Source organism: Capra hircus, chromosome 2 (genome assembly GCF_001704415.2).
Source record: "Capra hircus breed San Clemente chromosome 2, ASM170441v1, whole genome shotgun sequence".
Classification (NCBI taxonomy): domain Eukaryota; kingdom Metazoa; phylum Chordata; class Mammalia; order Artiodactyla; family Bovidae; genus Capra; species Capra hircus.
Window position 1 is genome coordinate 28,818,366 of NC_030809.1, and position 22,576 is coordinate 28,840,941.

A 22,576-nucleotide genomic window follows, 5' to 3' on the forward strand; every position below is an offset into this window, starting at 1 on the left:
ATTGTGCTGGCATAACGTAATGGGCCCTGGCCTGACCCTTCCTTTCAGCCTCTGGCCATGTGAATCTCCCAGGCCAATTAGGGCGGCATTGTCATCTAAGTGTATCTTTTACTTTTAAACTCCAACTTTCCCAAAATTAGAGTTTATTTTTTGGGTTTACCCCTAGAGTCTCTCCCTATAACACCCACCCTCCATCACTGTACTAGGTAGTGAAGCATCTTTAATTGCCCATAAATGATCTCAGATTTTCAGCTTCAACCACCTAAGGAGTCTTCACCAAATGAGACTCTTCTCTGCAAAGGACATACGAACAAATGAACCAGTGGGCTTCCAAAAATCCATATTATGTGTAATAATGCCTTCTTCAAACATCCACCTTCAGATCCATTCAAGAGTTAGCTTTGTGCTGGGCTGGGGGAAATGCCAGGAGAAAATGCCTAGGAGACATTCCCTTCCACCTGCAAAAAGAATTCCTTTGCAATGAAAGTAAGAACTAACTACTGCTTTTAAGTTAACAATTGCAATCACAGAATGAAGTTCCGGGTGAAACTCTGACTCTATCACCAAGGGGTATCACAAAAGAACAGAAACGACTCCCACTGCTCTGACAAGTCCTTGAATTAGCCTCCTCCGAATTTGGTAGTCAACGAAAGCCAAGATTTCGGGGACGTCCCAACAACTGTGTTGCAACTGGTAGAAGACAGTTAAAGCCAGCAGGGGAAGTTGGAGAATAAAAAATAAGAGTGAACGTTATAGGTGGGCGGAGTCTTCGCTTTCTCTGATCCATGACTCATGCGGGTAGCCGTCGTTGCCCTGGGAAACCAGGAGACGCCGTGACTCGTGCGTCTTGTATCTATAGAAACGACAACATGGCGGCGGTGTGAGTTCCAAGCGTTGGTCCCACCGACCGGGCGAGCTGCGCGAGTGGCCAGGGAAGGTATCTGTCTTAAGAGACCGTCTCCTTTGGGAAGTCGTGACGGGGTCCCCTCACTATCCGTCGGAGAGCCCCGGAGGGACTAAGACGTGGGCGAGATCAGCCTGGAGATCTCTTAGAGGATAGTGAAACCGCTCTAAGTATATTTTATTTCTTCTTGGCAGCCCGCCACTTTTTACACTGGTCATCTTAGGAATTTTTAGATTGGGAATTAGGCAAATAAAGGAAGCTGCGGACTATTTTTTTTTAAGGGTCTCAAGATATAAAAAAGAGACGAAAAACAGCACCTCCCTTGCCCAGTGTCCTTGCAATGATTGCAGTCTTTGGAAGAGTAGCACCTGCTAGTGTGGAAATTATCATTGTTAATTATAGTAACAAAGGTCTGCCCAGGGCTTTTTCAAATTCTGTTTCTTTCAAGCTTAAAGTCAATTTTGTGAAATAGGATAACCTTCATTTTACAGGTGAGGAGACTGAGGCTTGAGGAGATGGAGAAATTTGCCCATCTCAAATGAATCGGAGCAGATGCTGGAACCCCACTTTTCTTGCTCCAGGACCAGTTCTCATTTCCCTAAGCCCTAAGCCCTAAGCCCTGGTCTGGACCAGCTTTCTACCCTGTTATCTCTCTTTTTTTTCTACAAATGTTGATCAGAGATTTTTTTTTTCAGAGTCCAGAGGCAGAGGCTGTTTGTAGAATGCCCTACAGTTACAGGCATTACTGAGTCAGGGAAGTACTACAAAGCCACCCAACAGCAGAAAAGTAATGGGGCCTTCCTCCCTGTCTCACCAGCTTGCATCTCTCTGATTCCATCTGAATGTTCACTTCCAATTGAAGTAGGAGCCTTGCCTGTCCTGTCTGATGCCTAGCACTGGTACATAGCAGGCCTTCAGTAAATGCCTTGTGAATGAATGAATGAGCGAATGTAAGATAGTCCCCTTTGGAGGGTTTGGTTGCTATTGTTTAGTTGCTCTGTTATGTCTGACTCTTTTGTGACCCCAGGGAGCCCACCAGGCTCCTCTGTCCATGAGATTTCCCAGGCAAGAATACTGGAGTGGGTTGCCATTTCCTTTTCCAGGGGTTCTTCCCAACCCAGGGATTGAACCCACATCTCCTTCTTGGCAGGCAGATTCTTTACCACTGAGCCACCAGGGAAGCCCCTAGACAGTTTGGACTTGTTGCCAATTAGGGAAAAAGTACATCAACAGAATCTTTTGGCCTGGATGAATGGGGAGAAGGGTATGGGAGAGTGTCTGATGGAAGTGTGGAAATTTCTAAAGGGCGACCATACAACTGTTTCCTAAAGCAAAATATGTTATAATAAGGGGCTGAACCTCAGACTTGAAAATAAATAATTTCAGGCCAAATAAAAGATGACTCACATCTAATCATAAATTGTTATAAGGATTAAAATACACGTGAAGGACTTACAGCACTGCTCGGCACATGAGAAGGTCTCAGTAAGCATTCTTAGAAGTTATTATTTTTGAAATTGTTATTCAAAGAGGTGGGGGAAGATACTGAGTAATCTTAAAGATGCACATATGTTCAAAAAAGAAGTACATTGATGCTTTCAAATATGGTAGCCACACCTGGGCGTATGTGCAGAAGGAAGGGGGATTTGAGATGGAGCCAGAGCCAGTTTGGGATCCTTGTGTGTCCAAAGCAGGGCCAAGAACCCTTTTGAGCATGTGTTGAAAGCTGTGGACACTCTCCCTGGAAAAGAGCCCCATACCCATGAAATTTGCCTATAATTTGCCTATAACATTTGCATATAATTTCCAGACACAGCCTATGAATGGATCCCTCTGCTTTAGAGGTTGATTCATTTATCCTTGGATTGAATCATCATTTCAGTGAAGACTTCCTTTAAACCTGGATTAAAAGCAGAGACATTACTTTGCCAACTAAGGTCCGTCTAGTCAAGGCTATGGTTTTTCCAGTAGTTATGTATGGATGTGAGAGCTGGACTATAAAGAAAGCTGAGTGCCGAAGAATTAATGCTTTTGAACTGTGGTGTTGGAGAAGACTCTTGAGAGTCCCTTGGACTGCAGGGAGATCCAACCAGTCCATTCTAAAGGAGATCAGTCCTGGGTGTTTATTGGAAGGACTGATGTTGAAGCTGAAACTCCAATACTTTGGCCACCTGATGCAAAGAGCCGACTCATTTGAAAATACCCTGATGCTGGGAAGGATTGAGGGCAGGAGAAGGGGACAACAGAGGATGAGATGGTTGGATGGCGTCACCAACTCAATGGACATGGGTTTGGGTACACTCCGGGAGTTGGTGATGGACAGGGAGGCCTGGCGTGCTGCGGTTCATGGGGTCGCAAAGAGTCAGACACGACTGAGCGACTGAACAGGATGTGTACTGATAGAGAAAACTCGGAAGCCCAAGAAGCCTTCAGTCTCATTTGCCTTTTCTTTGTTCCTTATTTCTCTTCCCAGAGGAGGCCAGCCATGTTCAGAGGCAACAAGTAGAGAGTAAGAGCCAGGTAAAAGCAATGCATATGCTTCAGTGACACTCACTGGGGACTTACTGAGAAACGCCACGTGTGGCTATGGAGAAATGCCAGTGCTGCAGGGGCCTCATCCCCAGTTCCCTTTCCCAAATGGCCTTTCCTGAATGGTGAGCCTCTAGGCTCCCAGACAAAGCCCTGGGTCTTGTATTCAGGCTCGTTCCTCACGTGCCACTTCACACCTGTTGCCAGAGCTCGGAAGCAGGCAACTCCTCCACGATCACAGTGCCCATGGTGAGTCTTCTCCACTGACGTCTCTTTCTCATGCCCCTCCTGTCTCCTCTCTGATCTCTTTCCAGCTCCCGACTGGCAGGAACTCTTGGCTTAGCCAGAGAGCTTCCTTTGGACTTGCGTTCCCAGCACCCGATGCTCATTGAAGCAGCCCTCAGCCTCCTCATGAGGACTAGGGACAGTGGGGACTGCACCATGAACTCCGGATCGTGCCTGAGTGCCAGCACGGTGGCCTTTCCCACCGTCACTGGCAGCAGCATGGCCATGAGTGCCTACAGCAGCAGCAACGCCAGTGCCTTTGTGAGGACGCCTGTGGGGCCAAGTGGGGTGGATGGGCAGCAGGGCAGCAGGGGTCGGAATCTGGAGCACCCCTCTCTCCTGTCCCAACCACGTTACTAGACGCTACATACACAGAGCCCCAGGCCAACTGGAGCGGTGACAGCTGTGAGCATGACGGCAGAGAGAAGAATGTTGGGGAGATGGGAGTTTGCAGCTGATAAGAGTAGCCTGTAGTTCTCTCTTCCTTCGAAAAGCTCTTCTGATCTTGATGCCTAGGGCTTTGCGTTTGTCCAGTGGGTGGATGTTGTCTGCTCTTTTGCAGCTCTCAGGGTTCTCTCTGTGTGACAGCACCGGGTCAGGGTGGCCAGTGCCCGTCTAGGGAGGTAACGTAGGTGTCTGACTGCATTTTGTGCAGCGTGTGTCTGTCATGTGGGAGTTCTTGGGTTGCCTTAGATGTGATGGTGGTTGCATTTGCCTCCCTGTGGACCATGGTCATCTCTCCCCTGCATCTGTGCCCTTCCAGGCCAGTTTGCACACAGATTCATTCACTGCCCTTCCCCACTCCACTGTGAGTTAGCTGGAAACTGAAGGTGGGAGGAGGGGAGAAGCCCAGGTCTGTCTCTTCTTCCCTCCCTGCTTTTGACAGTGTCTTGGTCGGCATCTCGCTGTGACTCCCATCGGTACCAGACAGTGCTCTGGGTTCTGAGAACCCCACCTCTTCCCCTAACTTGTATACAGTGGCACCTTCTTTTTAAAATTATATTAAATTAATTTGTTTCTTTCTGGCTGTGCTGGGTCTTTGTTGCTGCACGTGGGCTTTCTCTAGTTGCAGTGAGCAGGGGGCTACTCTTCGGTGTGGTGCATGGGCTTCCCATTGCAGTAGTTTCTCTTACTGTGGAGCCCATGTTCTAGGTGCACGGGCTTAGTAGTTGCGGCACATGGGCTTAGTTGCTCCTCCACATGTGGAATCTTCGTAGACCAGGAATCAAACCCATGTCCCCTGCTTTGGCAGGCTGATTCTCAACCACTGGACCACCGGGGAGGTCCCTGGTGGCAGCTTCTTGATGTTGTTAACTTTGAGGTTACATCACTAGCCCCTGGTTGTGCATTGAATTCCTTAAACACCCAGAGGGGCTTCTGTTTTTCTGGTTGGACTCTGATCGATGCATCAACTGATGTTTATAATAAATGACCCTCGGTCACCCATGTCACCTTTCCTCCGTGGGCAGTTCGGGCCATCTGACACTCTGTATATTTTGAAACGGAGATGTAAGCTCCAAGAGAGAAAGGATTTAATGGTCTCGTTCACTATTATAGGCTTGGCACTAACCTCTACAGTGTCTGGAGCATCATAGGTAGTGAAACACATATCTGTTAAACACATACATTTATCCTTTGTTGTTGCTCAGCTGCCAAGTCGTGTCCCCACGGACTGCAGCACGCCAGGCCCCCTTTATATAATGATATAAAAACAATCCTTGGTCAAAGCTAAAGGAAAATGGCAGTGAATTTACATTCACTGCAATGAATGGTAGGAAGAGGCACCTGGTTCCTCCTCCCACCATCTTGCTGCCCCAGAAGTTGTCCATTCCCCTCCCTCCTCAGATAATTAAGGGTTAGGGATCAGCCTATGAGAGGATTTGCTGTTACAGACAGGGAGTGTTGGTACAGTAAATGTCTAGCATCCTTAGGAGAAGTGCTTGGAGTGGCCTCAAAGCCAAGGCATTGGGTGTGGGTTGGCCCCAGGTAAGCTGGCTTTGTCCTTTGCTCCACCAGCTAGGTGAGGGATGGGAGAGGAAATGGTGGAATATCCCTGTGCCCTGGAGAAGTTCCAGCGAGGGATGTCTTAGAGAGGTTCTCTACAGGCTTCTGTAGAGAAGGGTGGGATGGGGAGGAGGAGAAGGCAGCATCTGAACAGAGCAGTGTCTGAGGGCACACGGAGGATAGAACTGGCCAGCTGAGTGTGCTGGGTTAAGGGGCCAATAGAGCGGTCAAGGGACTGCTTCAGGGGCAGTATCTCAGGGAATCTAGTCGGAAAACCATTCCAGTGACCTCAGAAGAGATAATATCAGACTCCAGGGCCTCCCTGCCTCTCACCTCTCTCCAGACCATCCCCTTTGGGGCAAGGAGTGGTGTAATTCATTACCTTCTGGAGGTGGGGAGATCTTAGCCCATTCTCTGGGTTTTTGAATTCTTCTCTCCTTTCTCCCTGCCAACCGGACAGCCTGCCAGCTCCATGGACACTCAGTTGTGCTTCCCAAAGAAGCAGGACAAAATGAAGAAGAGGGTCATCTGGGACATTGAGGTGGCTGAGGAGCTACAGTGGAAAGGCTGGATGCTGGGGAAGGAGATCACCAAAAACCTGGTTCTGAAAAATCTCTCCTTGAAAATCCAGAAGATAAAATACAGGTACCAGTACGAGGGATCAGAGACTAACTCCCTGAGCCCTCAAACCCCCAAAGCAGTCACTTAAAACACAAAGTCATGCAAAACCAAAAGAGTGTATAGAACATGTATAGTTTGAACAGTTGTTGAAAGTGGAACCCATGTGACCAGGTTAATTAATGGAGTGATAACAGTGTCTGAAGCTCACCTTCTTTCATCATGTGTCCCCCGAGCACTGGAACACCTTCCCTACTGGTGAAGGTAACCACTGTCCTGACATTCATGATAATGATTTTCTTGTTTTTCTCAAAGCGGTTTGCCACTGATGTTTGCATCCCTAAATGGTATAGTTTGTTTACCTTCCTGTGAACTTTACGCAAGTGGGATAACACGATATACTGTTGTTGTTGTTGTTGTTGAGTCACTAAGTCTTGTCTGATTCTTTGCAACCCCATGGACTGCAGCATGCCAGGCTTCACTGTCCTTCACTATCTCACAAATGCTCAAACTCATGCCCATTGAGTTGATGATGCCTTCCAACCACCTCATTCTCTGTCACCCCCTTCTCCTCCTGTCTTCGATCTTTCCCACCATCAGGGTCTTTTCCAGTAATTCAGCTCTTCATATCAGGTGGCCAAAGTATTGGAGTTTCAGCTTTAACATCAGTCCTTCCAATGAATATTCAGGATTGAATTCCTTTAGGATTAACTGGTTTGATCTCCTTGCTGTCCAAGGGACTCTCAAGAGTTTTCTCCAGCACCACAATTCAGAAGCATCTTAAGCACTCAGCCTTCTTTATGGTCCAACTCTCACATCCACGCATGACTACTGGAAAATCCATGGCTTTGACTATACGGGGCTTTGTTGGCAAAGTGATGTCTCTGCTTTTTAATATGCTGTCTAGGTTGGTCATAGCTTGGTTATGTTCTTAATACTCATCCACATTGCACGCATAGTTTATCTTTTTCCACCACAGAGTAATAGTTCAGTGTATGCTTCTATGTGTTGGTGCATTCTTCTGCTGAGGGACATTTCGGTTTGTTTCAAGTTTGAGACTGTTATCAACATTGTTCAGCTATTGCACAAGTTCAAGTTTTGCTAGAGTAGATACAAAAGAACAGAACTACTGTGACTTAGAACATGTACACCTTTGCTTCTTACAGATGTTTGTCCATGTTTGCCAAACTCGTTTCCAAAGTACTTATATCCATTTATATTCCCACCGGCCACATATGAGTATCCCCATTCCTCTTTAACTTTCCCGACAATTGATATTGTTTGGACTTAAATTTTTTGCCAATAATGCTAATTTGTTGTAGATTTAATTTGCATTTCTCTGATTACTATTACAATTAAGTGTTTTTCTCCTGTGTTATTGGCCATTTTGTTTGTGAAATTCCTGTTTAAGTCTGTGCCCATTTTTCTGTTAGATTATCTTTTTCATTTTTCAAAAAGAATTACAATGTGGCTGATTTGCAATATTATATTAATTTCGTCTGTATAGCATAACAATTCAGCACTTTTATAGATTTTACTCCCTTAAAAGTTATTACAAGATAATGGCTATCATTTCCTGTGCTCTGCAGGATATCTTGTTGCCTAACTATTTCATTCTATTATTTTAAGCCTAGGTTTATTAGTTTATTCAGTTTTTGGCTGTGCTGGGTCTTTGTTGCTTTGCATGGGCTTCCTCTAGTCGCGTTCAGCAGGGTCTGCTCTGCATTGCAGTGCTTGGGATTCTCACTGCAGTGGCTTCTCTTGCTGTGGAGCGCAGGCTCGAGGCACATGGGCGCAGTGGTTGCGGCTCGAGGATTCTAGAGTGCGGACTCAGTAGTTGTGACACAGGGGCTTAGCTGCTCCTCGGCACATGGAATCTTTCCAGAGCAGGGATGGAACCTGTGTCCCATGCATTGGCAGGCGGATTCTCATCCCCTGTGTCACCAGGGAAGTCCTGCTTATCTGTTTTAAATTTGGTAGTTTGTTTCTCTTAACCCCATACTTCTATCTTGCTCTTGCCCCTTCCCACTTTCCTCTCCCCGCTGGTAACAACTACTTTGTTTTCTGTATCTTTGAGTCTGTTTCTGCTTTGCTATAAACATTGGTTTGTTTTAGTTTTTAGATTTCACATACAAGTGATATCAGGTAGTATATGTCTTTGTCTGACTGACTTCACTAATCATAACATTCTCTAGGTCCACCCATGTGCTAGATTTCATTATTTTTTGTGGCTGGGTAATATTCCATTTGGAGAAGGCAATGGCAACCCACTCCAGTGTTCTTGCTTGGAGAATCGGAGAAAGCAATGGCACCCCACTCCAGTACTCTTGCCCGGAAAATCCCACGGAAGGAAGAGCCTGGAAGGCTGCAGTCCATGGGGTCACTGAGGGTTGGACACGACTGAGCGACTTCACTTTCACTTTTCACTTTCATCCATTGGAGAAGGAAATGGCAACCCACTCCAGTGTCCTTGCCTGGAGAATCCCAGGGACGGGGGAGCCTGGTGGGCTGCCGTCTATGGGGTTGCAGAGTCGGACACGACTGAAGTAACTTAGCAGCAATATTCCATTGTGAGTGTGTGTGTGTGTCTTGACCCATTTGTCTGTTGATTGTCACTTGGGGTGCTCCAGTATTTTGGTTATTGTAAATAGTGCTGTTATGAACATTGGGGTACATGTATCTTTTCCAATTAGTATTTTTCTTTTTTTTTTTCCTGGACACATGCAGAGGAGTGGAATCGCTAGATCATATGGTAGTCCTATTTTTAGTTTTTTTGAACCTCCATACTGTTTCTCAGGATGGCAGACCAATTAACATTCCCACCAAGAGTATACCAGGGTCCCCTTTTCTCCACATCCTCGCCAACGTTTATTTGTAGACTTCTTGATAATAGTGCAAAGTGATATCTCATTGTTATGATTTGCATTTCTCTAATAATTAGCAACGTTAAGTATCTTTTCATGTACCTGTTACCTATCTTTACATGTTCTTTGTAGACTGTCTTTTTTTAATAGATGTTCTTATTGAAGATACTAATTCTTTATCAGTTATGTGTTGTGAATATCTTCTCCCGCGTTGTGATTTGTCTTTTCTTCTATCATGTATTTTGAAGAAAAGGCATTCTTAATTTCAAAGGAGTCGAATGTATCAATATATTTTCTTTTATGGTTGATATTTGCAAGTTCTTCTCTACCCTTATCTAGTTCATGAAGATTTTCTCCTATAGTATCTTCTAAAGACATTGTAATTTTGCCTTTCATATTTGTCTTTTATCTACGTGGAATTGATCTTTGTGAATGGTTTGAAGTAGGGATCCAATGACTTTTTTCCCCCTCAAATCAATGTCCAGTTGTCCCAGCACCATTTATTGAAAATTTCATACTTTGCCTTATGATCTCCCTACCACTGATGTTTATCACGTGTCCATACATGTAGGAATCATTTCTGAACCCTGTTTTGTTCCCTTGCTCTATTCGTCTCTCCCTGGGCCAATAAATATCATCCTGAATTGATTATTAAAGCTTATAAGTCTTGATTATCTTGTAGTGTAAGTCCTCCAACTTCATTCTTACTCAAGATTGTCTTGGCTCTCATTGGACCTTTTAACTTTCATAAATATCTTCAAATCAACTTAAATACATACAAGTAGACAACTTTTTAAGATTTTTGTTTAGGATTTAGTTGAACATATAGATCAATTTAGGCTTTCCAGGTGGTTCAGTGGGGTAAAGAGTCCACCTGCAATGCAGGAGACACAAGAGACACGGGTTTGATTCCTGGGTCGGGAAGATCCCCTGGAGAAGGGCACTGGCGACCCACTGCAGCATTCTTGCCTGGAGAATCCCATGGACACGAGGAGCCTGCAGTCTATAGGGTCGCAGAGTTGGACATGACTGAAGTGACTGAGCACACGGGCATACACTCAGATCACTTTGGGGAGAATCAACATCATTACAAATCGAGTCTTTCATGAACATGGTGCCTCCTTATATTTCTTTAGATTTTCTTTCATGTCTTTCAATAAAATGTAAAATTTTCTCCATAGATGTCTTACACATCTTTAGTTAGATTTAACCTAAGTGTTTTAAATTTTTAATGATGCTGTATATGATATCTTTTAAAGTTGTCTTATTCTTCTGCTTGTTGCTGGTTTTTTAGAAAGTCATTTTTGAAAAATAAAGATTTTTTTGCACACCGTTGTGCCCAGTAGCCTTGACAAACTCTCTTGTTAATTCTAATGATGTGTTTGTTAATTCTGTTTTCCATGTACATGTTCATATCTTAAATAAAAATGGCATTTTTTCCCTTCCTTTCCAATCCTATATCTTTTCTTTCTTTGTCTTTCCTTCCTGCACTATTGAAAAGGAAAGTGGTGAACAGAAGTGGTTATAGAAGGCATCGTTGTTTTGCTCATGATCTCAACGTGAAAGATTCCAGTGTTCACCATTAATTTGCATGTTTCCTGTAGTTGTTTTTTTTCTTTCTTTTTTTAGACTTTATCAGGTTAAGGAAGTTCCCTTCTATTCCTAGGTTGCTGAGAGTTTTTGTCATAAACATATGTTGAAGTTTATTTAATGTTTTTCTTCATTGAGATGGTCATGTGTTTTTTTCTCTCTTAATTTGTCAATACAGTGAATTACATTAAATGATTTTTAATTTTCTTTTTTTTGATTGCACCACAGGGCATGTGGGATCTAACCTGCACCCCCTGCAGTGGAAATTTGGAGCGTTAACCACTGAACTGCCAGAGAAATCCCCTGATTTTTAAAAAAGTTAATTGATTATTTTTTGGCGATGCTGGATCTTTGTTGCTGTGAATGCACTTTCTGTGAACGGGAAGCTTCTCTTGTTGCAGTGTGCAGGCTCTGGGGCACAGAGGATTCAGTAATTGTGGCCCACAGGCTCAGTTGCCCCGAGGCATGTGGAATCTTCCCAAACCAGGGATTGAACCCATGTCCCCTGCATTGGCAGGAGGATTACCAACCACTGGATCATCAGGAAAATCCATCCCCACTTTTTTTTTAATGTTAAACCAATGGTGTATACCTAGAATAAGCCCTGCTTGTTCATGATTGAGTGTTCTTTCTATACTCATTGCTAAATTGTTTTTGCCAATATTTTGTTTATGGCTGGTACTGGCCTGTAATTTTCCTTTCTTCTCATAACTGTCAGGTTTTGATAACAACATTATGATAGACTCACAGAGTATTTTGGGGAGAGTTTCCTTGTTTTCTGTTGTTGGGAAGACAAGGCTAGAATTATCAAGTGCTCCATACTACTTGCTGCGAAGCCATCTGGCCTGGTCTTTTCTTTGTGGGATGATTCTTTGACTATTTATTCAATTTTTTGGATAATTTTAGGTTAGGGTGGCCACAAAATGTATAATTCTTGAGTCACTTTTGGTCAATTATACATTCCTAGAAATGTGTTTATTTTATCTGAACTTACTGGTATAGAGTTTTTGGCAGTATTGACTTTTTCTCTTTTTTTAAAGTAATTTTGTTTATTTATTTACTCACTTTTGGCTGTGCTGGGTCTTTGTTGCTGCGCGGGCTTTTCCCCCGGCTGCGGCGAGCAGGCGTCACTCTCTAGTTGTGGTGCGCGGGCTTCCCCTTGCAGCGGCCTCTCTCGCTGCGGAGCGTGGGCTCAGTAGTGGTCCACGGCCTTCGTTGCCACACAGCATGTGGGATCTCCCCAGGCCAGGGATGGAACCCACGTCCCCTGCGTTGGCAGGTGGCTCCTTAACCACTGGACCACCAGGGAAGTCTGCTCCTGTTTCTTTCCCTTCAGCGCTCTGACATCCTGGAGTGAAGGTTTGGGATAAAAATGGTGCCATGTAAGAGACAATTCCTACTGGGGCATAACCCGTGTGTTTTCCCTTCTACAGTCCACCAGCTGCTTACCTTTCCAGGCTCTCCCCTAGTCCTTCTGCCTCTCCTAGTTTTCTGATCCTGAAGTGTTTATTCCTTGGCTCCCTCCCACAGGCCCCCCAAGACCAAGTTCTTCTTCACAGTCGTCCCGCAGCCCATCTTCCTGAGCCCAGGCCTAACCCTCTCACTCCCCGTCATCTTCCGCCCTCTGGAGAAGGTAAGGCCCGCCATGGTGAGCGGAGGACAGGGAGGGACACGGGCACAGTGACCTCGGAGCAGGGGGCCAGGCCAGAGCAGTGAGGAGCCCCCACAACCCAACCGCCACACCCACATCCTCAGCCACATCCTACCACTTGGAGCCAAAACTCATTAGACAGAAGGGGCTTCCAGCTGGACGTGTGGGGTGGGGAGGGTGGGGCAGCGGGGAAAGCTGGGCTACTCTGCCGGCCGTCAGAAAGCCCTGTATTCCTTGGCTTCTTCCTGCTCTCAAAATATTCTCCCAAAACTTTGTCCCTCACAAAAGAGGCCCCATATCTCTGAGACCAGGATGGCACTAGAGCTCCTTGTCTTTAGAGACTGAGATGGAGGAGGGCCGTGGCCCGGCCCAGCCCTCCACAGTTATGTTGGGGGGATGGCCGGGGCCAGGGTGAGGTGGGTACCACCCAGGTACCACCGATCAGTCACTGCCTCTGCCTCTCCCCACCGCCCCCACACACCACAGAAGGAGTACGTGGACCAGCTGTGGCTTGAGAAAGCAGAGGGGATGTTCTGTGTGGACCTGAGAGCCACCCTGCCCTGCCACAAGCTGATCTGCCCACCGTCCCTGCAGTTGCCCATGTGCGCCATGGGGGACATGGCTGAGGCCTGGTTCTGCCTGGAAAATGTGGGGTGAGGGCAGAGGCTCAGGCTTGGAGGTGGGAAGCGCGACAACTGGGAGGAGGATTCCTGGGAGCAGGAGAGACCGGCATGTGGGGTGTGGGAGTAAGGGGGGCATCTCTACCTTTCTAAAGCAGGGGCAGTGGTCAGAGGGGGCAAAGTGGCTCTGATCCACATCCCCCCTACCCCGCACCCCACCCCCAGGGACCTGCCTACCTTCTTCACCTGGGAGTCCCCCAGCCCATTCCAGATGCTGCCGACCACAGGGCTGCTGGAACCAGGCCAGGCCTGCCGGATCAAGGTGACCTTCCAGCCCCCAATGGCTGTCATCTATGAAGCTCAGGCCACGTGCTGGTATGGGGAGGGCAGCAAGCAGAAGAGCGGCATCCAGCTGCAGGCTGTGGGTGAGGCCCGACCTCTCACCCGTCCCCAGAGCCCCCCACTCACCTCCCTGGGAAACAAAGCCTCCAGTGTGCTCCTGCCACCCCCGCCCTGGCCTGGTCCCCAAGGGACCTCCATCAGCCTCCCGCCCTTCGCCGAGCCCCACAGGCTTTGTCATCTCTTTGCTTCCCATGGTGCCGCAGACCAGTGTTCCCCTGGGGACCCGTGTCTTCCTTGAAGGGGCTATTCAGTTTGGGGCCACAGAGGCCCTGGTGGGTTTCTCCCCAAGGCTGTCCACTCTTTGCCCAGCCAAATGCGCCCAGCTGCTGGTGAGCATAAAGCACAGGCACCCGGAGGACCAGGATGCCGAGGGCTTCCAGAAAGTGCTGCACTTTGGCACTGTTGCTGTGGGCTGCACCGCCGAGAGGCAGATCAAGCTGTATAACCCATCGGCAGTATGTGTCCTGTGCCCGTGGCGGGAAGTGGGGGCAGGGGTCAGGGACCACAGGCCTGGGTGTGCCTAATACCCACCCCTGTACAGAATGTTGCAAGCCTTGCATACCTATGTCTGTTGATACACTCATGTCAGCAGGGGTCCTCCCATCATCTCAGCTGGGGGCTAGGTTGGACTATCCCTTGACCTTCCCCCATAACAACCCCAAGAGCAGCCCTCAGGTGTCCTGATGCCAGGACCACTGTTAGCCTTCGTGGTACCTTTGGGACAAGGCAGAGGTACCCGCTCTGGGCAGTCCCAGTGCAGGGCACATGGCTCAGCCGCTTCCCTCCTCTGGGCTGAGAGGCAGCCTTGCTCCAAAATCAAGCTGATGACTGAGGCAGAGGCAGGGCTTCAGCTGGGCACTGGTGATGACGGACCACCCCACCCTGTAACCGGATCCTTCCTGGCCCCACAGGTGAGCGCCCCCTTCAGGATCGAAGTGGCCCCAGACGTGCTGGTCAAAGACCAGGCCTTCTCGTGCCCCACGGCCCATGGCATTGTGCCCCCCGGAGAGAAGAAATTGGTGTCGGTGTTCTTCCGCCCTGAGACTTTGGACGTCAGGACCATGGACTACTTGTCCATCGTGCCTTCTGGCTGTGCCTCCCAGACCCTGCTCAAAGTCGTCGGTTTCTCTCGAGGTACTGGCAGTCCCAGGTCACTGCACTGCCTCCAGGGACAGCAGCAGCCCCTGCTTACAACTGACAAGCCTCTGCTCCTAAACGCCTGGGGCCTCTTTACCCTCAGCCTGGGTGTCTGCTGCCCCCTGGTGGGCTCAGCTAGGAATCAGTTAAGGTCACCTGGAGATACTGTTGGCATCCTCACTCCCCGACTCCCCGACTCCCAACCATCCCCCCAAAACCGCCACCCCTCTACGACCTGACCTGGCGGTCTGCACAGGCCGCTGGGGCCTCAAGCCTTTCCAACCCAATCTTTGTCTCCAGGCAGCACCACCTCCCATCAATGGGACCCTTGGAGACCCAGCCAGGTGGGTCACTCACAGCGACCCCCCCGCCTCCGCCTCCTCCACCAGGTCCTGACCTGTCGCTGCAGCACCACTGTGTCGACTTCAGCTGGGTCAGCCTCGGGACCCGCTCCGAGCAGCGCCTATGGATGGAGAACAAGTCGGACTGCAGGGCCTACTTCCACTTTGACATCGACTGTCCGGAGAGCGTCTTCAGCATCAGACCTGCCTTTGGGACCCTGGTGGGCAAGGCCCGCATGACCCTGTGCTGTGTCTTCCAGCCCACTCAACCCATCATCTACTGGCGGCGGGTGGCCTGTCTCATCCACCACCAGGTGAGCTGTCGGGGAGGGGCGAGGCCAGGCTCCCCAGGAGCTGGAGGCCCAATCCGAGACTTGGTCATGAGAACAGGGCTCGGTGCTCAGTCACCTGTATTCTGGAACTTGCAGGATTTTCTCCTCCAGGGCCCCCAGCCTGGCTTTCGGAGCCAGAGGTTGGCTAGGGGCATGCAGAGGCTCGCTTCCAGCCAGGTGGGTGGGCCAGTCTTGCTCTCACTGCTGCCAGCCCGGGACTTTGGCCCTCATCCCACGCAGCACATGCAGGGCAGAGAGCCTTGAGGTGACAACCCCACCTGGGCCCCTAGACCAGGTCGTACACACTGTGCCCTGACGAAGCCGGTCTCTGGCCAGGGTGGCGAGTGGAGGCTGAAATCTAGCCTCACACAGACGAAATGTTGTAGGACCCACTGTTCCTGGACCTGATTGGGACATGCCACTCAGAGAGCACCAAGCCAGCCATCCTTCGGCCTCAGCATCTCACGTGGTACCACACACACCTGGCGCGGGGCCTGACGCTCTACCCGCCCGACATCCTGGGCATCATGCTGAGGGAGAGGAAGCTGGAGCAGGATAAGAACGGCGCCCTGATGATCCCCATCGAGGTTCGATGTGTCCCTCTGGGACCCCGGGGGGCCGTCCACCCTCCCAGGTTCACGCCCCCCCTTCTCTAGCAGTCCTTGGGCAGTCCCGTGCTCTGCAGTGCTGTGGGCATCGTTCGTAGTCAGGGGGTATGACATGTGCGGAGCTCTTGTAGCCTTTTCCAGAAAGAAGCACAGAGATGAGGTGCAGCAGCTGGAGAACTGGCCCCCACCCACCCTTCTCTCCCGACGCAGGACTCGGAGGACATACCGGCCCCGCAGTATCCCCTCATCCCCCCGATGACTGAATACTTCTTCGACGGCACCAGTGACGTGGCCATCTTTCCCCCGGCCGTCAGCATTGAGCCCATCGAGGTGGATTTCGGTGCCTGCCCCGGGCCCCAGGACCCCAGCCCCGTCCCCCTGTGCCTGATGAACCACACCAACGGCAAGATCACTGTGGCCTGGACACGCAGGGCTGACTGCCCCTTCTGGGTGACCCCAAACACCTGCGATGTGCCCCCTCTCAAGTCCACAGCCCTGCGCCTGCACTTCCAGCCACCTCACCCCAACGGCCTGTACACTGTGGAGCTTGAAGCCTTCGCCGTCTATAAGGTGTGTGTGGGCAGACAGGACGGGGATGTGGATTCTCTGCCCTGGAGCCTGAACGGCAGGGTGCGGGGTCGGAGGGGAGGGGAGGGTGAGGTAGGACACGTCCTCTCTGTGCCGGGCTCTGCTCCCTCCTTTCCTTGAACCCTTGGCCGAACTTTGGCCTTGGTGGTCTGTTTTTCTCCCAGGTTCATGGCCTGCCTTGGCTGAGGGGCTTCTTGGCCCAGCTGATTATGTCTCCCTCTTGTGTGCCTCCCACCCGCTCTGGAGGGAAAACTCAGTGGGGCTCAAGCCCTTTGGAAAATTCTGGTGCATGTAGTTTCCTCGGCCTCCTGGCTGGGGGGCCTCCTGACCTCTCACTAGTCCTTGAGGTAGGAAGTGGTCCTTCTGGAAGAACTGAGGGCAGGAACTAGGCCCTGGGGGGACAGAGCCTGAGGCACCCAGTAATTACGTGCATGTAGTAAGGGGCTTCTTGTCCATTTTCCCTTGACCAAGTGGTCAGTCCAGCCTCTTAGCCCCAGACGTATTGCTCCCTTCTCATTTCCAATCCGTCCTCCCCTTTCCCTCCTTCTCTGCTCTGCCCACCTTGCTGTTCTTGCCCAGTGGCTGGGTGCTGGGGCTCAGGGAACAGTAGAGCTGTGCAGTCAAGATCAGAGTCCCTTACCAGCTCTGTGACCTTGGGCTCCTCCCTTAATGTATAGACCCCTGAGCTGTCTTTCCATCTATAAACTTGGGAGCATATCCAAACTTTTGAGAAGTTTTTCCAAAGCTGAGTCTTCAGTTGCCTCTGTTCTAATATCTTGGCTGTGCAGGAACTCCAAAGTTTGTAGGAATGAGGCTGTGGACATCTGGCTTGGCTGAGCTCCTCAGACTTTTAGGGTACAGGTTGCCGTCCTAAGCTGTCCGATATGCCAACCACTAGCCATATGTGGCCACTGAGCACTTGAACTGTGTCTAGTCCAAACAGACACGCTGTAAAGGGAAGAGACACACTGATTTCTAGGACTTAGCACAAAAAGTATGCAAAATGTCTCCTGCCTCATATATATATGCACCATATATGGTGATGCCATCCTGTGCGTGCACACGTGCTCCGTCACTTCAGTCGTGTCTGACTCTTTCTGACCCCATGGACTGTATTCCACCAGGCTCCTCTCTCCATGGGATTCTCCAGGTGAGAATACTAATGGATTGCCATGCTCTCCTTTGGGGATCTTCCCAACCCAGGGATTGAACTCACATCTGCCTGCTTCTCCTGCATTGCATGTGGATTCTTTACACACTGAGCCACCTGGGAAGCCCAATGCCATCATCTATATGCATCATATATGTATATATATGTATACGTATGTATATGTGTATATGATGGCATCACCAATGCAATGACCTCGGGCAAACTTCAGGAGATGGTGAGGGACAGGAAGACCTAGAGTGCTACCATCCAGGCAGTCAAGAAAAGTCGGACATGACTGGGCAACTGAACAACAAGAATACATACACACACAGATATGTATGGGCTTCCAAAGTGGTGCTAGTGGTAAAGAACCTGCCTGCCAATGCAGGAGACGTAGAGAGGTGGGTTCAATCCCTGAGTGAGAAAGATTGCCCTGAAGGAGGAAATGGCAACCCACTCTAGTATTTTCAAAGGAGCCTGCTGGGCTACAGTCCTGGGGTCTCAAAGAGTCCAACACGACTGAGTGACTAAGCGTGCACACACATATATGTATGTGTGTATATGTATATATACACACATATATATATAATGTTGAAACAATACAATTTTGGATCTACTCAGTTAAATAAAATATATTGTTGAAATAGGTTTTACGTGTTTTGCCTTGTCAATGTGGCTACTAGAGCATTTAAAACCATGTTTGCGGCTCGCGCTTGCGGCTGCCTTCTGTTTCTATTGGCCAGTGCTCTCTGGCACATTCCTGCAGGATGAATGCTGCTTTCACATCCCAGCCCCACCCTCGTCCTGCTGGGAGGATTAGAGAGCGTGTTTGCTGACTGCTTGGTGCTGCGTGTTCAATGCGGGGCCTGGCGCACAGCAGGAGGGGCTGCTATGGCTGTGGTTCCCCCACTGTCTTCCCAGGGGGCCCCCTCCCCCTGGGCCCCATGTAGGGTTCCTGCAGTACAGGGGGCAGGCTGGGGTGCCCCACCAGGTCAGACACTGCGGTCATGGGTGTGGTTGTCCCACAGGTCCTGCGAAGCTACAACAACATCGAAGAGGACTGCACTGTGTGCCCGTCCTGGTGCTTGACGCTCCAGGTGCGAGGCCACAGCTATTGCCCTGGCTTGGAGCACCACATCCCCCAGTACACCCTGGACGCCCCCAAGGTGAGCGTGGCCCCAGCCGCAGTGGGAGGTGGGACAGAGGGCTTGGCTCTGCCGTCAGATCCCTCTCCCATCTCTGGTGGCCTCAGAAGCACGTCCAGTGCTCTCCCTGGCCATCCCAACCTCCCCACCACCAGCCCCTGGGGCTCTGCACCCGTCCTGAAGGACTGTCTCCTGGACCACTGCAGTGGAACTGCGAAGAGTCTGAGGCTTGGACCACTGGCTCTGGCCTGCTCCATCTGAAACAGTTCCCTGGCCCTCCCACTGCTGCTGCTAAGTCTCTTCAGTCGTGTCCGACTCTGTGCGACCCCATAGACAGCAGCCCACCAGGCTCCTCCGTCCCTGGGATTCTCCAGGCAAGAACACTGGAGTGTGTTGCCATTTCCTTCTCCAGTGCATGAAAGTGAAAAGTGAAAGTGAAGTCGCTCAGTCGTTTCCGACTCTTAGCAACCCCATGGACTGCAGCCCACCAGGCTCCTCCGTCCATGGGATTTTCCAGGCAAGAGTACAGGGGTGGGGTGCCATTACCTTCTCCGACGCTCAGCTTTAAAGTCTCCAGCTCCTGATTGCATATTAACCGAGTGCCTGCTGGGAATAGGACCTCCCAGGCCATGAGCCCCTGCCCTCAGGGATTATCCAGCCCAGCAAGTGTCTCAAGGCTGGCCCTTCAGCTTAACCCTGTCCTGAGGGAGTCATCATTCCCAGGTCTCTCCAGCAGGGCCCTTGGAGGTCCTGTCTGACCTGAGCCCCAGGATGACATAGGTTGAGAAACACAGACTCTGGAGCCAGATGGCCAAGTGCCAGTTCTGGTTTCCCCTTCGATGCCTCTTCCCAGCTTCTATTGCCATCATCAGTCTTTTCATCCAGCTGCTCCACCCTCCTGTCTCACACTTGCTGGAAAGACATTACTTTTGCACTGTGTGTTTGGGGATGATCTTGCCCCCTAACTGTTGCACTGGTGCTCAACGGCACCCCTTCCCACAGCCCTCTTGACTTCCCTGGGGTCTCCTCACTGACCGCCCCCCCGCCAGCCCTTGCCCCTTTCCCTTGGCTGGTTCCTTATAGTCTGTGGCCTTTGCTGAAATCCAGCAGAATGCTGGACCCATGTTGTCCACGTACCCCTTGCCCCCACCTCATGCACCTGTGCTCTTTGTTCCAGCTGGAGGGGGCATCCGGGCCAGCGATTTCGGCCATGCATTTGGTAGCCAACCCAGCTCTTTGCCTCGTGCTGGCCACACCCTAGATGCCTGAGGGATGTTTGGGACTGCTGGGGTTTTTCCCTTCCCAGAGTGGGGCTCCCCTCACCCCCCTACCAAGGCTGTCTGCCTGAGATATATCTAAAAGGGGCTGCTTATCCCAGAGCTTCTGCACCTGCTTCTATGAAACAGGGACCTCCAAAAGATGATTTGTGGGCACTTTCAGAGCCCTGGTGGCTCAGGCGGTAAAGAATCCGCCTGCCAATGTGGGAGACGTAGGAGATGTGGGTTTGATCCCTGGGTCAGGAAGATCCCCTGGAGGAGGAAATGACAACCCACTCCAGTATTCTTGCTTGGGAAATCCCCTGGACAGAAGAGCCTGGAGGGATACAGTCCATGGGGTCCCAAAGAGTCGGACACAGCTGAGCAACTGAACAACAACAAGATGAAAGAAACTTGTGGTGGTGGGGTCCAGGGTCCTCAATTTCCTGGAGCCAGTCCCTGTGGCCGCTCCATCTCCTTGCCTGGAGGTCTCTGGAGATCGGAGCCCGAGCTGTGTCCCTCCATTCCCTGCCCCCAGGGTACTGACTGGGTTGTGCAAGGGCATCTTGGGCCTCCTGGAAGACGGCTTCACCCATGCCCACACAGACCACCTGGAGTGTGCACGTGGGGTGAGGCTGGGGAGGGCATGCAGATCTGAGCCGGGGCCCCTCCTCTCTCCCATCCCAGCTCTTTCCTGCAGTGTCCCCCAGCGAACCCTCCTACCGCAGCCTGCTCCTTGTCAACAAAGGCTCTATGCTGCTCACCTACAGCTTGGCCCCCAAAAGCAGCTTGGACATCTCCCTGAGGCCCCGCTCGGGCCTCCTGGGCCCTGGGGCCCACAAGGTCCTCCTCACCTATACCTACCCTCAGGGCAGCTCCTGGAAGCAGCATGTTTTCTACCTGCAGTTCAATTCCTGCCCCCAGTATCTCAAGGTAGGCAGTTGGGGTGGGGACTGGATCCTTGGGAGGGGGCCAGAGTCTGGGGCTTCCCTTTTCAAAGCCGCATCCTGGGACTGACCTATAAAGCTCCCCTAAAATAGCTCAGGGTCTGCTCCCCATCCAGGCAGTGGCATGGCAGGGAGAGGATCCCTGGGCCATGTCTGGGAACGGCTCTCCCCAGGACCCTGCCTGTCCACTTATAGGATCCGGAGCAAGAAAAAGGGGTGCAAAGGTCCCCAAGGAAGGAGTGAGGGCAGCCCAAAACTCATGACTACAGATGGTAGAAGGGTGTTTGGGGCCAGGCCAGGGAAAGGGTCCAAGGTTTTTAGACTCACGTCTGGCCAATGAAATGATCTGTACATCCTTTTTCGGTCCCTGACTTCTCTTCAAGAACCATCTCCTGTTCAGTCACTATGTACGTACTCTGCCTTTGACAGAGCCTGCCCATACCCAGGGCCCAGGGTGGGGCACCTTTTGCTGCTCTTTCCGAGGGAGCAAAGCTGCCCACCTAGGATCTTGGGGGAGCCAGGGCTGCAGGGCGATGTCAGGGCACTGTCCTCCCTTCGCCTGCCCCAGGAGGTGACCATGCAGAGCCGCGAGGAGCCACTGCAGCTGAAGCTGGACACCTGTAAAAGCGTCTTTTTCAAGCCCACCTGGGTGGGCTGCTCCTCTACCAGCCTCTTCACCTTCCGAAACCCCTCCCGTCTGCCCCTGGAATTTGAGTGGAGGGTCTCCCAGCAGCACCGAAAGATGCTGGCTGTCCAGCCCGCCAGAGGGATTATCCAGCCCAACGAGAGCTTTGTGAGTGCCCTGCCAAGGGCGGGAGGGAAGGACACCCATCACCCTCACCTTCACCATCAGCTCTTACTCACGTCTCTCTGGGGCCAGGCTCACCCCTCCATCTAAGCCACCGTCATTTCTTCCAGCCTTATGCGTAGGTATGACTGTTACCATCATCTTCACCCCCATTTTACAAAGGATTGAGACGTGGGTTGGGGGAAACTGTTTACTAAGACTGTGAATTAAGAGGTGCAGAGCTGGGACTTAAACCTGGGTTTCTGATGTCAGTGCCCAGGGACAAGTCCATCCTCCGTCCTTGGTCCCCCAAAGCTGGGGGGTGCTTCGGAGCAGCTGGATTTGGGGCTAATGGGTGGCTGTCATTAAGGAGTGAGGAAGGGAGCTTTTGGAGGTCAAAGCGGTAGGTCCTTGGAGGAGGGCACAGGTGAGACCCAAGCTAGCAGAGCCCCAGCCCTGGTTTAGGGTCTCCTAGTCAAGGAGGCCAAGCTTGAGCCAAGAACCACAAACACACAGTGTCTGTTAGAGCCCAGGGATAGTGCTCTGTAAGGTGAGAGACCACACAGACTCTGGAGTCCAGCCTCAAGAGTGCACATCCCCAGCTCCCACCAAGTACCCTCATCAGCTGTGTGACCCTGGGGGAGTTACCCCGCTTCTCTGCAGCTCCAGTCTCTCATCAGACAATGAGACACTAAAATAATACCACTTACCTCTGGGGATAAGTGGTTGAGGGCCCGAGGGAAATGACAGAGTACACAATGTGTGTAAGTGCCTGGCTCGAGGAAACACTCGGAAAGGTTTTCTATAGCCTGATGTTC

General features: G+C 50.7%; 1 protein-coding gene across 1 annotated transcript in view; it reads left to right on the top strand.

Moving 5' to 3' along the window:
• The window catches only part of CFAP65 (cilia and flagella associated protein 65), a 36,925-nt gene continuing 18,129 nt past the window's right edge, over positions 3,781-22,576 (top strand). The window contains exons 1-13 of the mRNA XM_018059301.1: positions 3,781-3,973; positions 6,183-6,367; positions 12,325-12,427; positions 12,932-13,098; positions 13,291-13,490; positions 13,777-13,922; positions 14,379-14,601; positions 14,994-15,259; positions 15,664-15,864; positions 16,096-16,455; positions 18,652-18,789; positions 20,712-20,957; positions 21,540-21,764. Of these exons, the coding sequence (XP_017914790.1) occupies positions 3,815-3,973; positions 6,183-6,367; positions 12,325-12,427; positions 12,932-13,098; positions 13,291-13,490; positions 13,777-13,922; positions 14,379-14,601; positions 14,994-15,259; positions 15,664-15,864; positions 16,096-16,455; positions 18,652-18,789; positions 20,712-20,957; positions 21,540-21,764 (2,619 nt within the window). The 5' untranslated portion in view covers positions 3,781-3,814. The remainder of the gene's footprint in view (positions 3,974-6,182; positions 6,368-12,324; positions 12,428-12,931; positions 13,099-13,290; positions 13,491-13,776; positions 13,923-14,378; positions 14,602-14,993; positions 15,260-15,663; positions 15,865-16,095; positions 16,456-18,651; positions 18,790-20,711; positions 20,958-21,539; positions 21,765-22,576) is intronic.